The 18,228-nt window shown below is 37.9% G+C and overlaps 2 protein-coding genes across 4 annotated transcripts; one reads left to right on the forward strand and one right to left on the reverse strand.

Annotated features, from left to right (window-relative positions):
- Positions 1-14,247, forward strand: LOC122671445 (aldehyde dehydrogenase family 2 member B7, mitochondrial-like). 3 transcript variants are annotated; one of them, XM_043868650.1, is made up of 12 exons: positions 1-122; positions 1,321-1,455; positions 1,607-1,749; positions 1,836-1,989; positions 2,110-2,339; positions 2,905-2,994; positions 3,898-4,071; positions 4,152-4,289; positions 4,557-4,602; positions 13,575-13,666; positions 13,761-13,822; positions 13,912-14,247. In XM_043868650.1, the coding sequence occupies exons 1-12, from the start codon at positions 38-40 to the stop codon at positions 14,183-14,185; spliced, it is 1,623 nt and encodes a 540-aa protein (XP_043724585.1). In that variant the 5' UTR covers positions 1-37; the 3' UTR covers positions 14,186-14,247. The 3 variants fall into 3 exon arrangements, with proteins under 3 accessions (XP_043724585.1, XP_043724584.1, XP_043724587.1); XM_043868649.1 differs by lacking the exons at positions 13,575-13,666; positions 13,761-13,822; positions 13,912-14,247 and adding exons at positions 4,786-4,847; positions 4,937-5,276 and having other exon boundaries at positions 2-122; positions 4,557-4,694; XM_043868652.1 differs by lacking the exons at positions 1-122; positions 1,321-1,455; positions 1,607-1,749; ... (4 more) ...; positions 4,152-4,289; positions 4,557-4,602 and adding exons at positions 9,165-9,255; positions 10,110-10,244; positions 10,404-10,546; ... (3 more) ...; positions 12,869-13,042; positions 13,126-13,263 and having other exon boundaries at positions 13,529-13,666.
- Positions 14,248-14,786: 539 nt separating this feature from the next.
- LOC122671446 (probable xyloglucan endotransglucosylase/hydrolase protein 33) lies at positions 14,787-16,738 on the reverse strand. Its single transcript, XM_043868653.1, has 4 exons — positions 16,495-16,738; positions 16,291-16,391; positions 15,969-16,177; positions 14,787-15,223 (listed from the first exon to the last, which is right to left on the reverse strand). The coding sequence occupies exons 1-4, from the start codon at positions 16,730-16,732 to the stop codon at positions 14,812-14,814; spliced, it is 960 nt and encodes a 319-aa protein (XP_043724588.1). The 5' UTR covers positions 16,733-16,738; the 3' UTR covers positions 14,787-14,811.
- Positions 16,739-18,228: the final 1,490 nt, after the last annotated feature.

An 18,228-nucleotide genomic window follows, 5' to 3' on the forward strand; every position in this document is an offset into this window, starting at 1 on the left:
CAGAGCCAGTACTCAACTCAGAGCGAGAGATTTGGCAATGACTTCTTTGAGATTATCGTCTCTGCTAAGTGGGTCCTTCTCTGCTGCTTCGTCAACTGCTGCTACTTCCTTGTTCTCCCTAGGTAACGGCCATTTCACCCAGTTCTGGTTTTTTTTTATTTTTGTCACATTTCATCCACTTTGATCTGTGCGTTTCATCTAAAATAGATATTTTTTCTGGGGATTCTTTGGTTTAACCAAAATGGACTACTTTCTTCCGTCCTGTATTTCCTGGGTTTATGAGATCTGATTAGATTTTCGAAGAGATGAAATTTCCAATATTAAGTTCATTTGACATTGTAGTCTTCAGTTCTGATTTACATATCCATTGAATGTTGTAGTTAATTACGCACTTGAATGCTCAGAAGAACAAATACTTAATACTTTGCAAGGTTGTCGTAGAACATGGAAAATATAACTCTATGTTCTGTTCTACTTTTGCTCCAATGTTACTTCTGAGGGTTCCATGGACTCTGTTCCCCCCCCCCCCCCACCCTTTTTTTCGTTGATATACAGGTTATTCATTCAATGTCCATTGGCTATTAGATAGAGGTGATCATTCATTCATCCTGTACTACATGTTGGATATTTAGTGTAATTCCCAGGTTCTTTGAAATGATAAGCATGTTTTCGGAGAATTGTGGACAAGAATAGGGGTGAGTGAGCTTGGGTTGTTATCTCTGTCCAACTACAGACTTACTTAACAAATGTATGAGGTTTTTATCTGATCTATATCACCCTGAGAAAGATATAATTAAAGACCAGAGGATAGTAGAATTAGTGCGATATTTGGAGAGGTGAATGGGACACCATGGATTATATGAATGAGGGTTTCTTGTAATTTTAATTTCAGGACTAACGGAAAGTTGAAATTTTCATACCATTTTTGTCATGTTAAATAGGTAGAATAGGTCTCTTATTTCATTCTGATCAGGTTACAGGGCGTGATGTACTCATTGGATTAGTGACTCTCAGTTGCTTTCCTGAATGCTGCATCTTCTCACATTTTTGTACATTAGAAGTATCCAAGAGTTGCTCTTTTTTTTTTTCACTGTTTGTCTTTATGTATATTGAAAGATTTTATGCCTTCAGTTAGTTAGTTAGTTAGTGATTGATAAATTTAATGTCTTTTTGTATTTAATTTTGTTTATTAAAATCAGATTTAAAGTATTCAAATCAATGAATTCTTCACCCCTAAGCTTCATTTGATGAATTTGCTCTTGTTGTATTGAAAATTAAAGTAGATTTTATCACTGAACAATCTTCACAATATATTTTTAGGCAGAAACTCTAACCGTGGGAGAGGCGTCAGTAGGTTTAGCACTGCTGCTGCACTTGAAGTACCCATCACTCCATCAGTTCAAATAAATCATACCAAGCTTCTAATCAATGGACAATTTGTTGATTCAGCATCAGGTGGAACTTCCATCCTCTTTTGTCATATTGCTCTACATTTGTTTCTGAGTTACTATTAGATCTCAACATTTCTGGCAGTTTTGCTTCAGCATTCCTTTGGTGAAGGAATCTTCTAACTGGAAGTCATTTCTCAAATAACCTCTGGCTGCAGGAAAAACTTTTCCAACCCTTGATCCAAGGACAGGAGATGTGATTGCTCATGTTTCAGAAGGTGATGCAGAAGATATCAATCGTGCTGTTGCTGCTGCCCGAAAGGCATTTGATGAGGGACCATGGCCCAAAATGACTGCTTATGTATGAATAACCAATCCCAGTGCTATAGTATGTGAAGTTTTTTTACTGTGCTGAAATTCTTATTCCAATCATGTTTGTTTCTCCAGGAAAGATCACGGATTATTTCCCGCTTTGCTGACTTGATTGAAAAGCACAATGATGAGATTGCAGCACTTGAGACCTGGGATAATGGAAAGCCTTATGAACAGGCTGCAAAAATCGAAGTACCAATGTTGACACGTCTCATGCGATACTATGCTGGTGAGAGGAATTAAAAGAATATCTGTGGTCATATTCTCTTGCTACATGTATTCAAGGAGCTTCCTCTAATTCTACATAATTTGGTGAAACTTCTAATATTTCTCTCTGCAAACTTTTCAGGTTGGGCAGATAAGATTCATGGTCTTACAGTTCCAGCTGATGGACCTTACCATGTGCAGACACTGCATGAACCTATTGGTGTTGCTGGGCAGATTATCCCATGGAATTTCCCTCTTCTTATGTATGCTTGGAAGGTTGGACCTGCATTAGCATGCGCTAACACTGTTGTAATGAAGACTGCAGAGCAGACACCATTATCAGCTCTCTATGTGTCAAACCTCCTCCATGAGGTAGGTGCTTAATTAATCTTTCATATTCTTCACAATATTGGTCTTTTTATCCAATCTTTGATTTGTATTTCCTCTTTGTTTTGGGGGAGTTGGGAGCTCAATTTATTTTTAACAGACCTCTGTTTTGCCTACGTGAAATGAGAAATAGTTGCATCTATGATTTCAGAGTTGCTATCTGACTCATACAAACGCATTTTTATGTTCAAATATGTTTTTAAAGTGGAGATTATTCACGAAAGCATCGAGTGTTTATTTGTGTCAACTTTGCCAGAATGCAGTCTATCAATTTGTCAGAGAATTCAATATGAAACCATACAAACAACAGCATTTTGGAGTTCCATGTTCTCATGATATGTTCTTTTGATAAAATCTGTTATCGTACTTCTCTGGAATAATTAATTGCTGTTTTATGACCATAAACTAGTATACACATATACATATGAGGTTTTACAAGTTCTGAGTTCCAAGGAAAATTAGTCTGCTGCTTCCAAAGAAATGCTAGTTAACACCTATTTTTTATTCCTTTGGGATATTTTATATTCTCAAGTGTGGTTCTTTGTGACAGGCTGGTCTCCCTCCGGGTGTTCTAAATGTGGTTTCTGGATATGGCCCAACTGCTGGTGCGGCTCTTGCCAGTCATATGGATGTGGAGAAGGTATTTTAATGAACAACCTTTCTTCTTGAGATGAACCTTGTCATCGTCTTGCATCCATCGTGTAATTTAGTTTTCTATCTGGCATAAGCTATCAATATTTACATCATTAATGACCTACAAATTTTTACATATGTAGCTCTACGATGACCTTGCTCTATTATAAAGGCATTTCTGTCTAATCTCCTGAACTTGCCATCTGAACTATGTTCTGCAGAAAAAAAATTGGTGGTAGTTGATTAAAACGCACTAAGTAATCCCAATTTTCATTATACTTTATCCTCAAGGTTCCATTTGCCAAGGAATTTGAACCCCTTCAAATTGAGACCTCCTCCACAATTGATTCTAGTGTCAAAATGCCCCTTAACTTGTTTCTGTCACTTGCACCTCCTTTTACTGTGGTCATTATGGTGTTCTTAGGTTGGACACTATTCAATCCAAGAGATCTCTGGATTAGTTCACACGATATTCGAAATAGAGTTCAGCCAATTTAACAGCAATTCCAAATGCAATAGTGGACCACTTACTGGTATGGCCAAACAAGATGGTGGACATATTCATGAGAAAAGAAGTGAAGTACTCACCAGGATCAGGGAAATTATAAATAATCATGAAAAGGAAACATCACCCGGCAGCTTACAATCTACTTAGTGGCAAATTGGAGATCATACACATTTATTTGGATTATTTTATTTGAATTGTTATATTTATGACTATCGTTGAGTGCTTCTGCATAACACTTTTGTCTGTTTTTTATCTGTCTTATTTTTATGTTGCTGCTCAACAGTGGATTGCAGGTTTAGTTATAGACTTATAGACTTCTAGCCTTCCTTGAGTAGAGGTGCCTGATAAGTTGATCTGTTTCTTCCACTTTTATAATGTTGTTAAATGCTTATCTCTTTGCAGATTGCTTTCACTGGATCAACTGAAACTGGCAAGATCATAAGCGAATTGGCTGCAAAAAGCAATCTTAAACCTGTAACATTAGAGCTTGGAGGGAAGTCTGCTTTCATTGTCTGTGAGGATGCTGACATTGATCAGGCTGTTGAGCTTGCACACTTCGCTCTGTTCTTTAATCAGGTTTGTTCGATGAATTGTTTTTGCGAAACTAGTTTAGATTCTTTCGATGATTGGATCAACTGAGATGGTGTTGTCTTAAGGGTCAATGTTGCTGTGCTGGGTCTCGTACATTTGTACATGAACGTGTGTATGATGAGTTTGTAGAGAAAGCAAAGGCACGTGCTATGAAACGTGTTATTGGTGATCCCTTCAAATCAGGTGTGGAACAAGGTCCTCAGGTAAAACCTCTCTCTCTCTCTCTCTCTCTCATAGACACTCAAACCCTGCTGTACTTTCCATCTCAAGGAAGCCATGATATTTATGTGTGTTTATCCAATAACTGAGATAACTTCTTTGTTTCTCTATCCTACTCAGTTCACAATAAAGTCTTGTTCTGACTTGCTGATTTGTGTTTTGTATCTTTGGCTTATACTTACTATATATAATAATTGTTTAGCCTGTACATCTTTTCAGTAGTGTTCTATTGACTTTGGTTAACATTTCAGATTGATTCAGAGCAATTTGAGAAGATCCTAAAGTACATTAGATCAGGCATTGAAAGTGGTGCGACCCTTGAAACTGGAGGTGAAAGAATTGGCACCAAAGGCTACTTCATTCAACCAACAGTCTTCTCAAATGTCCAGGTATATACCACTCTATTAGCTGCTCCAGTCAACATTTACACTTCATTAGTTGAATCAGTGTGATTGTAATTGTCATTCTTGTATCAATTAGGACGGCATGAAAATTGCGGCCGAAGAGATCTTTGGACCAGTGCAGTCCATCTTAAAATTCAAGTAAGATTGAATATACTATCCATTTCATTACTAGGCTATTGAATTGATTTTGTTCTTCAAAAATGACTTGCTCTTTTTACTGATGATAGGAACCTTGATGAGGTGATAAAAAGGGCAAATACTAGCCGTTATGGGTTGGCTGCAGGGGTCTTCACCAATGACATTGGAACTGCTAACAAATTGATGCGTGCATTGAGAGTGGGGACTGTCTGGATTAATTGCTTTGACATCTTTGATGCTGCAATACCATTTGGTGGGTACAAGATGAGTGGACATGGCAGAGAAAAGGGAATCTACAGCCTTAATAACTACTTACAAGTGAAGGCTGTTGTTTCTCCAGTGGACAATGCAGCTTGGTTATAATCTTTGTTGATGTTAATCTGCTTCAACCATAATAATAAGATGGATGCATGCTTCTTTGTATTGGAAGTTATATGGATTATGGTCTTCTATCTGTGTTTCTTTTTCTTCAACACCTGTCGGGACACTGGCACCCTCTCCTTAATGGCTAACTTTTAAGGATGAGTTCTACCCAAGTCTTAATACCGATTCGATTTTTACTAGGGGTGTAAGTTTGGCCTTGTCGACCCAAGCCCATCCTGGCCTGCCCTGAGCCCGAACAGGGCCTGGGTTGGATCTTTCAATCCTAAGGGCGGTTTAGGATTGAAATTTTCAGGTCTGGGTTGAGGCCTCGTGCTAAGCCAAGCCCAGCCGGGCCCGACCCTGAGTTAGGTTATGTTTTAAAATTTATTAATTATGTTTTGCAATTTTTGTTTAGTATCTAATTATCTATTGGTTTACTAAAAAAAAAAGAAGGCTAATTATCTATTGAACAAAAATATTTAAAATTTTAAGAATCGGACTAAGTATTTTATCCCAAAGAAAGTCTAATAGTTAATTGAGTACGAAACAAATCAATACCCAATAACATGAGATTGGTCAAGGCCAATTAGGTCTTAGCAAAAATCAGGGTCCATCAGGCCCAACCTAGCCCGACCCAACCCAATCAGTGTCAATCAGGGCCGGGCTTGTCTGGGCTGAGCCTAATAGGTTTCGGCCTGGCTGAGATACCTTAGCTCGACCTAGGGTCGGGTTGGGCATGGGTTGAGCTAAGAGGACTCAGGGTTGGGCTAGGGTTTTACAAAACCCGGTCATGTTTTACCCCCAATTTTTACCATATAATAACTTAGATTTCCTATTTTTGGACCGATTCAAGCTTATTCGGATCCGATTTGGATCGAAATCCTATTCCGTTCGTGTGTGTGTGGGGGTGTATCCCAGGGGAGAAGGAAAAGCTGGGTGGAGTTTGGGGTTTCTAGGGGTCATCATGCCCTTGTCGAGACTTGGACATCCTTTCCTTAATGGCTATCTTTTAAGGATGAGTTCTACCCGAATCACAATACCGATTTGATTTTTACTATAAAAACACTTAGATTCCTTATTTTTGAACCGATTCATTATGTGTGTGTGTGTGTGTGTGTAAGGACAAAATAATAAAGGCGTACGGAGTTTTGGTATTTCCAATGTTTTTAGGTTTGATTTTTACTATAAAAAAAACTTAGATTTTCTATTTTTGAACCGATTCAGTATGTGTGTGTGTAAGGAAAAAAAATATATAGGTGTACGGAGTTTTGGTGTTTCCAATGTTTTTAGGTGTTATGGACTTGGTGAATGATGTAGTTTAGATAGATTCTGCTTTATTGGTATAGATCGTGCAAGATCAACCTCAATTCAAACTCTAAAACTCGTCAAAATGAGTAAAATATTATTAAAACACGTTTATGGCTGATTCAAACTGGTTCGGTCCAGTCTGACTCGGTTCAGGCGCGGGTACAAACGTCATTTTATTTTTTGCTTTGAAAACTTACAGAAAAATAGATAAATTTCACATTGAATGATCAAGGAATTGTTTGAAAGTTTGTTATGAGCACCATCCAATGATATGAAATAAGAAACCATTTTAGTAAAAAATATAAAAAAAATTTTATTTGAAAATAAATTTCATGAAATTAAAAATAGAATCTTTTAAAAATAATTATCAAAATCAAATCTATTTCAAACCATTTTTTAATACAAAATTACAGAGATTATAATGATGAAATACACTAATCATAAAGTTTAGATGGATTTCAAGTCCATTTGACCACCCTTTGATCCAAACAACTTTTTCAAGAGTATTTTGATCATTTCTCAGTCAATTTTCTCAAACATTCCAAGATTACATTTCGCCATTTAAGGTTAAATAAAACCTCTAAAACTATAAATTAGGCCTTGCACACCATTTCAGACACCTGATCATATCATTATTGTACACATCTCCGGGTTGACAAAATTAGGCGTGTGTGCCAACTTTCTTTATTTAGGTTGTATTTGGTATGCATTCTTAGAGTGCATTCTAGGTTGATTTCACATTCTCAGACAATAAAACAATTATTTTTATTATCCAAGAATACAAAATCAACTTAGAATGCATTCCAAAAATGCATACCAAACACGGCCTTAGTGTATAAAGAGTCTAATTTAAACAAGCTTATCTACCTAGTTCTGCCACATTGCAATAGCCAATAGGTATATTGTTGCATTTCTTTTCAGGCAATCCAAATTCAATTCTTGAGTTTTTGGAGTGTGGTTAGCCAATTTGTTCATTGTGCAATAATTTCCACCATGAAGGAAAGTCAAGCATTCTAGAGATTATTTGTAGTGAGCCAAAAAACAGTAACTTGAGAGAAGGCAAGGCTGGTTTTGAATTAAGTGTGTGTTGGTTTATGTAACGTCCTACATGTATTATCGAGTTCGATGAGTAATTAAAAGTAATAATGACTTTAGATGGGTGTACTTTACTGATAACCATGGTAGAGGAAAACTTAAGTTGCACTCTCAATATCTTTTGGTACAACATTTCTTCTACATGAGTTTTCACCTATTAAACAAAGATTCTAAACACATAATTAGAGATTGAATAAACTGAAAATCAGTCCTAAAAACCCTAGAATCGATCCTCATATCTGAAAACTCAGCAAATCTAGGGTTCTGAATCAAGGATTGATCGAAATCAGGATCGGTCGATCGGTCACAACTAATTCCAATCCGATCCAAATCAGCTGATTCAGCCATCCAATCTTTTCTCTTTACTCTTTAGTAAGAGTAGCATACAACCTATACTATACTAGTAAACACAATCTTCTTTTGACCCACCCAAAAAAAAATAACTATATAAAAATAGGAAAAGGACACCCGGCACAGGTTGCGCACCCCTATGTCTGGGGCCTCTGGGCGCAAGTGCATGCCACTTTTCCCCAAGAAAAGAATCCAACTCCTTTGCTTTTCAGGCATCTTGCGGTGCCTTGCAGCTTGAGTATGAGAGCTCGACACATGGAAGATGCTTCATCCAACGATGCGAGCTCGATTGACCTAGTTTTTTTTTCTTTCTTCTCGAGCTTGGCATTGTTGGACGTCGAATCTTCCACGTGTCGAGCTCTCATGCCTGAAGGCACCGCAAAATTAAGGCATTTGCAAAGGAATTTTTTCCCTATGACAATCTTTTTCTTCTTATCCTCCTCGTAAGAATATTAATGGGGATATTTTGTCCCGGAAAAAAAAATCCTTTGTATTGCACTACAGTACGGGCCTAAGAGCATGACACATAGAAAATGCGACATCCGTTGATGCCTAGCTCGAAATGATAAAAAGAAAAAAAGAAAAAAAAACTGTCTTGCATCAAGCTCGCACCCTTGGATGAAATTTCCTCCACGTATCGAGCTCTCAGGACCGCACTACATTGCACTGTGAGATGCCCCCACTACAGAGGATTTTAATCCATTTTGTCCCTGCTCAGGTGCTTACTCTGACTTGGTGGCTAGTGGATCCCATTTACCCAGAGATATGGCCTTCCCTCCCATGTAAGCTTCTTATATATGAACCTTGCGGCAACCCCTCCTGTGTCCCCCATTGGCCTTGAAGGAATGTATGAGGGGAAGAAGAAGATAAACTAGTCAACCAGAAATCCATATTATGATCCTACAGATAAGACAGTGGTTCTGTTTTTCAGTTATATATGATTTTTCCTTCCATTTTTCCGTTTATTGTTATGGTCCGAAGAATGAGGAATCAGTTAATTTCTGGCCTCGTCCACAAGTCCATTGGCGAACGCGTGGGTTGTGTTGCATTGCCTCCGTTTATACAAAGGATCAGTGTTTACAGTGTTCGTTGGCGAAAGTTTAGTTGTTTCATCTATATCCTCCTGCATCACTATCTTTCTTTGTTGGATCAAACCTTTCTTAATTATTGAGGAAGGTTGGTTCGAGCAATCGAAGAGGTAAATTGGCAATGGCGTATCGGAGATTATCGTCTCTACTAAGTGGGTCCTTCTCTGCTTCGTCAAATTCTGCTGCTTACTTGCTCTCTCTAGGTAACGATCATCTTTATTATTCATCACCTGTAGCTTTTGTGTTTTTTAAGTCTGCCTCACCTGGTTCTGGTTTGAATTTTTGTCCCATTTCATTCACTTTGTTCTGTAAGATTTATCTAAAATAACTATTCTTGGTGGGGGATCATTGGTTTAACCAATGGACTCCCTTTCTGACTTGGCTTTCATGTGTAGCTACAAATCAAATCACAAACACCGATTCTAATGTGAAAAAACCTTTCAAGATGAAGGGAAAAACACAAGGAAAATTCGAGAAAAATCCACTAAAATCAAATGAGGGTAACAATGTTTTTTCTTCTCAAATTTTTTTTTTTGCCTACCTGAGGTTTACAACACGAATGAGAGAAGAATAATATCACTTAAAGAAAATACAAGGTTAACTCACTAGCATCAACAAGATGACTCTTTCCCATCTCTAAAGCCCCAAATATGTCTTCTAATTATTTTCAATCTAGGACTACATTACTCCTTTTTACTCTTATCTTTTCGCGTTGTTTGTCTTTATGTATATCGAACGATTTTATGTCTTTAGTTAGTTAGTGATTGCTAGATTAATATTTTTCCAGCATGTCATTTTCTGGAAGCTCATTAGAATAAAAGCTTTTGGCTTCTAAATTTTATCTTGTCCATAGAACTGTTAATGCTTATCTAGTTGTAAATTATACCAATTTTCAGAAAATTTGTTTTTGATATTTTACATTAAATTCAAGTAGATTAATTCTTCAGCCCTGTGAGTTTTACTGGTTTCCTGAGCTTCTTTTTGATGAATTTGCCCTTGTTGTATTGAAAATTAAAGTATATTTTATCACTGAACAGTCTTCACAATATATTTTCAGGCAGAAACTCTAATTTTGGGGGAGGCATTAGTAGGTTTAGCACTGCTGCTTCACTTGAAGCACCCATCACTCCATCAGTTCAAATAAATCATACCCAGCTTCTAATCAATGGACAATTTGTAGATTCAGCATCAGGTGGAACTTCCATCCTCTTTTGTCAAACTTGAATATAGTTCTACATTTGTTTCTGAGTTACTATAAGATCTCAACATTTCTGGCAGTTTTGCTGCAACATTCGTTTAGTAAAGGAATCTTCTAACTGGAAGTGATTTCTCGAATAACCTCTGGCTGCAGGAAAAACTTTTCCAACCCTTGATCCAAGAACAGGAGATGTGATTGCTCATGTTTCTGAAGGTGATGCAGAAGATGTCAATCGGGCTGTAGCTGCTGCCCGAAAGGCATTTGATGGGGGACCATGGCCCAAAATGACTGCTTATGTATGAATACCCAACCCGTGCTTATTACATTTTTGGACATGACATTTTATAGTATGTGAAGTTCTTCGACTGTGCTGAAATTTTTATTCCAATTATGTTTGTTTCTCCAGGAAAGATCACGGATTATTTACCGCTCTGCGGACTTGATTGAAAAGCACAATGATGAGATTGCAGCACTTGAGACCTGGGATAACGGAAAGCCTTATGAACAGGCTGCAAAAATCGAAGTACCAATGCTGACACGTCTTTTGCGATACTATGCTGGTGAGTTGAATTAAAGGAATATCTGTGGCCATATTCTCTTGCTGCATGTATTCAAGAAGTCCTTTAATTCTACATATTTTTGTGAAAAATCTAATATTTCTCTCTGTAATGTTTTCAGGTTGGGCAGATAAGATTCATGGTCTTACAGTTCCTGCTGATGGACCTTACCATGTACAGACACTGCATGAACCTATTGGTGTTGCAGGGCAGATTATCCCATGGAATTTTCCTCTTCTAATGTATGCTTGGAAGATTGGACCTGCGTTAGCATGCAGTAACACTGTTGTAATGAAGACTGCAGAGCAGACACCATTATCAGCTCTCTATGTGTCAAATTTACTCCATGAGGTAGGTGCTTAATTTATGTTTTATATTCTTCATAATATATGTCTTTTTCTCCAATCTTTGATTTGTATTTCCTCTTTGTTTCGGGGGAGTTAGGAGCTCAATTTTTGTTTTCCATACCTCTGAGTCGCCTATGTGAAATGAGAAATAATTGCATCTATGATTCCAGAGTTGCTATCTGACTCATACAGTTGCATTTTCATGTTAAAGATGTATTTAAAGTGAAGACTACGCATGAAAGCACCAAATATTTATTCGTGTCAACTTTGCCAGAATGCAGTCTCTCAATTTCAAAGAATTCAATATGAAACTACACAAACAACAGCTTTTTGGAGTTCCACGTGCTCATGATATGATATTTTGAAAAAATCTGTTCTCATTTCTCTGGGAATTTTTTTTCTTTCTGTTTTTGACTTTAAACTCTGGCATACACACATATACTTCTGAATTTTTACAAGTTCTGAATTCCTTGGAAAATTGTTTCTGCGGATAGCAAAGAAATTATAGTTAACGCCTATTTTTCATTCCTTTGGGATATCTTATATTCTCATGTATGGTTCTTTTTGATAGGCTGGTCTCCCTCCGGGTGTTTTAAATGTGGTTTCTGGATATGGCCCAACTGCTGGTGCAGCTGTTGCCAGTCATATGGATGTGGACAAGGTATTTTAATGAACAAACTTTCTGCTTTGTTTTCCATCCATTACATAGCTTAGTTTCCTATCTGGCATAAGTTATCAATGTTTACATCATTAATGAACTAGAAAATCTTTACATATATGTAGCTCTATGATTGACCCTGCTCTATTATAAGCCATCTATGTCTAATCTCCCTAAGCTGGCCATCTGAACTACGTATGCAGAAAAAACAATTGGGTTAATTGATTTAAATGCACCAAGTTGGACTATGATGTTGTGATGTTGTTGTTGTAATACACTCCATTTCGAGGCCTGAAGCAGATTGTTGGGCAGTTAAGAAGCGGTGCGTAGCTATGAAGGGTCGATGCCCTAGAGTTTGTGTCAATGTTGTATGCCCCTCCCCTTTACTTCTATTTTATTAATATGCGGTCTCTTCTAGGATCCATGTACCCGACCCCATTAAGTTGGGATAAGGCTATGTTGTTGTTGTTGTTGATTTAAATGCACTAAGTAATGCCAAATTTCATTATACAATTGATTCTAGTGCCAAAATGTCCCTTAACTTGTCTCCGTCACTTTCACCTCCTTTTACTGTGGTCATCATGGTAGTGTTAGGTTGTACATTATTTGATCCAGGAGATCTCTGGATTACCTCTCTCCCTAGTATGTTAAACTCAGAGCTGCCTGCACTGGCATGTTTTTGATCTACGAGGCTTTATTTGTTAGGAAACATGAGATATTACTTATATATGTTTATATTGTTGTCAATATCAATGATGGTCAATATCGTTTTCAATCATTCCTTATGAAAAATGACAGTTCATGCGACAGCTTACAATCTACTTTTGGCAAATAGGAGATCCTACACATTTATTTGTATTGACATATTTATGACAATCATTTAGTGGTTCTGTGTAATAATTCATCCATTTCTACCTATCTATTTTGTATTTTTTGCTGGTGAGCAATGGATTGCAGATTTAATTATAGCCTTATAGCCTACTTTATGCTGTGGTGGTGCTTAATAAGTTGATCTATTTCTTATATTCTTATAATGTTAAATACTTCTCTTTGCAGGTTGCTTTCACGGGATCAACTGCTACTGGCAAGATCATAAGCGAACTGGCTTCAAAAAGCAATCTTAAACCTGTGACATTCGAGCTTGGAGGGAAGTCCCCTTTCATTGTCTGCGAGGATGCTGACGTTGATCAGGCTGTTGAGCTTGCTCACTTCGCTCTGTTCTTTAATCAGGTTTGTTCAATGAATTGTTTTTGTGAAACCAGTTTAGATTCTTTTGATGATTGGATCATCAACTGAGATGGTACTGTCTTCAGGGTCAATGTTGCTGTGCTGGGTCTCGTACATTTGTACACGAGCGTGTGTATGATGAGTTTGTAGAGAAAGCAAAGGCGCGTGCTATGAAACGTGTTGTTGGTGATCCCTTCAAAACTGGTGTGGAACAAGGTCCTCAGGTAAAAGTTAAAACTGCTCTATCTCATACACACTCAAACCCTGCTGAACTTTCCATCTCCAGGAAGTCATGATCTTTATGCGTGCTTATGCATAACTGTGATGACTGGTTTGTTTCTCTATCCTACTCATTTCACAGCAAAGCCTTGTTCTGACTAACTGAACTTTGCTCTTTGTAGCTTCAGCTTCTACTTACTGTATATATAGCAATTGTTAAGCCTGCACGTCTTTTTAGTAGTGTTTTATTGAATTTAGTCAATTTTTCAGATTGATTCAACTCAATTTGAGAAGATCCTAAATTACATAAGATCAGGCATTGAAAGTGGTGCGACCCTTGAAACTGGAGGTGAAAGAGTTGGCACCAAAGGCTTCTATATTCAGCCAACTGTGTTCTCAAATGTCCAGGTATACACCAGTGATCTCTTAGCTGCTCTAGTCAACATATATACTTTATTAGTTGAATTAGTGTGATTGTAATTGTAATACTTGTATCAATTAGGATGGCATGAAAATTGCGACCGAAGAGATCTTTGGGCCAGTGCAGTCCATCTTAAAATTCAAGTAAGATTGAATATACCATCCATTTCATTACTAGGCCATTGAATTGATTTTGTTCTTCAAAAATGACTTACTCTTTTTACTGATGATAGGAACCTTGATGAGGTGATAAAAAGAGCAAATACTAGTCCTTATGGGTTGGCTGCAGGGGTCTTCACCAAGGACATTGGAACTGCAAACAACTTGATGCGTGCATTGAGAGTGGGGACAGTCTGGATTAATTGCTTCGACACCTTTGATGCTGCAATACCATTTGGTGGGTACAAGATGAGTGGACATGGCAGAGAAAAGGGAATCTACAGCCTTAATAACTACTTACAAGTGAAGGCTGTGGTTTCTCCAGTGGACAATGCAGCTTGGTTATAATCCATGTTGATGTTAATCTGCTTCAACCATAATAATAAGATCGATGCATGCTTCTTTGTATTGGAAGTTATATGGATTATTGTCTTTTTATCCAAAATGCTTCTTTTTCTTCGAGGCTAGTGGTTCATCCATTACAATCTATCTGTAAGCAATGAGTGCAGATTGCTTATCTTGTCTATTGTTAGATGATGCTAATGCAATTATAAACAATAGGATCTTGCCAATGCAATCTCGAATCACAAACAATAAATCAGAGTATTGAAACGAATACCGTTCACTAACGATTGAGATGAGTCGATCACTTGACTTGAACCAGCCATGACTCTTTTCTCTCTCTTCTTCACTTCTAATGCACTTCACTCAATGGGGCTCACAAGTGACTGTAGTGATAGAGAAAGGACCAGAGTCCTATAAATAATCAATTTAGGCCTTCCTCCTATTAAGATAGGCAGCTTATTGGATAGGATTACAATTCCCATATTTACAACCTCTATTAGGGAATGGACTAAAATTGAATCCAAGCAATATTGAGAAATCAAATCAAATATAATGAGATATTGGGAAGTTCTTAGACACCCAAATAGGTAGGAATGAGATCCTTACACATCATTCTTCATTTCTTCTAATTATCTCATTCTGCATTCTGGTGGCAACACCGGAAACCTGCCAGGATCTTTACAGTATGAATAGATCATGAACTTGTTTCTGGCCCAATCCATTCCCATCTTCTGTTGCTGTGACAGCTTAACAAAATCTTCACCTTCAACTGGGTCTACTGTTGAAGGACCTTCTTGACCACCCTTTGAACATGAAGGGACTGATCTTGCTGAAATCCATACACAACCCTCCATTTCCATCTCCCCAAAAGAAGCAACAAAAGGTTCATACTTGTAATTCACTGGGTTCTTTCCACCATTTGTTGCCCACTCTGATCCATCCCATATGGTTGCATATACTGACATGGGCTTTGATGGATAAACTGCTGACATGACCCCAATGTTTTCAACCTCTCTTACTGGTATGTTGTCTACTAGGAACCTGCAGCATATGAAATAGATTTTGAACAAATAGATTACAGAAACCAAATGCAGAAATTGAAGGAGATTGGAAGCATCTTAGTTTGGTAAGAGGTCCTGTGTAAGGGTGTCCATCGGTCGGTTTCTGGTTTCGGTTGGGCTGAATCAGTTTTGTTCTGTTTCAATTCTACTGATTCCATAAAGCCCAAATGAAACCAAACCAACAAGGGTTCAGTTTGGGCTGAACTGGTTGGTTTCAGATGGTCCGGCCAGTTCGGGCTGAACTTTGACACTCTGGGTCCTGTGGGTCAAAATGTCAAATTCCCCCATGTGGGCCCTTGTATACTGTCAGTGGCCCTATGCCAGGATGGCAAAGAGGTGGGTTAAATGGATAATCAGCCCATGCTTTGCTGCTATTGAAGTGAGACTTAAGCCATGTTATGTGTCTGGTTCATGTTTAGTTTGATCTATCATGTGGTTAGAGTGGGTTGTGGAGCCAAGAGCTTTTATACCTCATAAGGCCATGTCTTATATATACTTTTGTCTTCTTCTATTATGGAAACAACTTTTATCTTTGAGAGAATCTTGCCATGTCAGTAGAGCTTCTAAGTTACTAAGATGTTTCTTTTGGATGGGTTTTGAAGCTTCTAAGCCCTGGTTTTAGTTGGATTTCCTTTCATCTAACTTCAGTTACCTTGTTCTTGACCTCCCCTTACCAAAAGAAAAAAGATTAAGAACAAAAAATAAAGAAACTCTAACAATCTTACACTATGTGATGACTATTCCAAATGATGCTGTATTGATGAAACTCTTCTGTTGGATCAAACCAGAGTCGAAATTTCTCTTCTCTTCCTATGTTGGTTTTGCCATTCCCATAGATATTTGTTTGCAGAATCCACTGTTTTCCATTTTCATGACCCAGAAACTCAAAGTCTATCTCATCATGGTTGTGAGGGAATAAATCTGCATTGGACATCTGCATGTGTAGCAACCAGTTACCCTAATGGAAGAATAATGGAAGGAGAAGAAGAAGAAGAACTAAATTGATGCTTTTATGTAAGTTCATGGAAAAAGAACTGATGAACTCACATAGAAGGCTACTACTACACCAGAGGAGTAACCTGGAGGAAGCTTGATGGCAGAACTGAAGAATCCATAGTTATATTTGTTTAGAGAGATCAATCCAGACCCTGTGAAATAAGTTTAATTGAAGCAAAACTAAATAATTAAGGAAAAGAAAATGATAAAAACCCTGTTCTACATTCATTAATAGCCAACTTATAAATACATCACCTGAAGTTTTGTTGAGAGTTAACTGCACATTAGACCCATTATTGCCAAAATGGATGTTTGAGCTTCCAAAAGATGTTAAAAATGCCTGGTTCAATGTTTGATGATGAAAAAGATCAGTTAAATGTGTAACATTTGGGAGTGTGTAGTGCCCATCGAGAGATCTTGCATCTTCAATGGTGCAGAAGATGAGGATTCCCACTAACATGAAATGTTCTTTCATGAGTGGCATTTTTTTCATAGTAGATAGGTATAGAGTGAGAGAGAGAAAGAGAGAAATAAATAACATGCCAGAATCCTTTCACTATTTATAAGGTGGACCGCAGGTAGGGCTGTAAATGGATAATCGAAAATCCGAATTCAATCCGCATCCGTATTCGTTTAGGGGCATCCGTATTCGATTAGAGATATCCGGAATAAAAATCCGAATCCGAATACTTAATTATAAAAAATTAAGTAAATAACGATCTTGAGGGTTTTTGAAGATTCAACAGGTTCTAGAATATGAGGAAAAGAGAATCATGATCTAAAACTAGGGATTAGGAGTGAATTGTATCCACTAGGGGGAGGAAGGCTCGGGTTATACAAGGCAGAGGTGTAAGCAGATGGTCGACAATTCGAATTCGATCCGCTTCCGAATCCATTCGAATTCGTTTAGAGGTATCCGTATTCGACCAGGAAATATCCAAATCCGATTACCTCCGATCCGTATCCGAGCCGAATCCGATCCGTTTATAGGCCTAACCGCAGGGCAATGGTAAGTTAATGAGTTCAGATCTGCTACCCATATGGGGACGGATGAAGATAAATCTGAACCCTCCATGGGATGTGGGTCCCACACCCGCCTTATAAGTTAATAGCTTCTTCGCGAATCCAGAATCTTTACTCATGTGGTGGGGTGCCACCCATGATGAGGGGTCAATGAAGGGAAATCTCCACCTCATCTGACATAGGGTTAGAGAGGGGTCAGATGGGTTGAGATTCTCTTTCATTGGTCCTCCTCTACTCAGGTAGAGGATCTAGACTCTCCGCGGGATAAGACTGCACACATTATGATCCTTCCTAGACCCTGCAATGTCATGAGCCCTCTTTAAGTAAGTTGTATAGCTGTATATGTGTTATCAAAAAAGCGAAAGTATAGCTGTGTTTGTGTGTGTGAGAGAGATTGTTTAACTCTCCAAGACAAAACTCATGTGGGGTGAGCTTTAGATTTGATACAAAGGCCATGAGAGGTCCACTATTAATTAACCAAGAGGACAATTAGTTATTGTTAGTGGCCCTCTTACCAGAAAAAAAGATGTCCTTTTTTTGGCCGGTGAACCATCTTAATTTAAGTTCTAACTACCATGGTTTTAGTCCACGGTATCAGATCGGCCGTATCGAACAAATTTGTCTCTGATCCTCTTTTGAAAATAGGGTTTTTTTATCGATTTACCCCTTATTCGTATTGTGTCATCGATACGATATCAGGATCAGTAAGATTCAAAACCGGTATTAATCGCCCGATACGGGCAATCCGATACCGATACTTAGAACCATTTAAGCACCTGCAAGTAGCTATATATATGGGACAGTCAACCAAACCAGAGTGAATCTGAAAGAGACACAAGAGTAGTTGTTGTCAAGCTAGCAAGAAGACTATTCCAAAAAATAACCCAACTCATGTTTTCTTTGGTGCCAGAAGATCAAAGCGACCTCTAACCAACAATATTATCTTGGATAGAGAAGGCCCATATA

This window comes from Telopea speciosissima, chromosome 8 (genome assembly GCF_018873765.1).
Source record: "Telopea speciosissima isolate NSW1024214 ecotype Mountain lineage chromosome 8, Tspe_v1, whole genome shotgun sequence".
NCBI classification, from domain to species: Eukaryota; Viridiplantae; Streptophyta; class Magnoliopsida; order Proteales; family Proteaceae; genus Telopea; species Telopea speciosissima.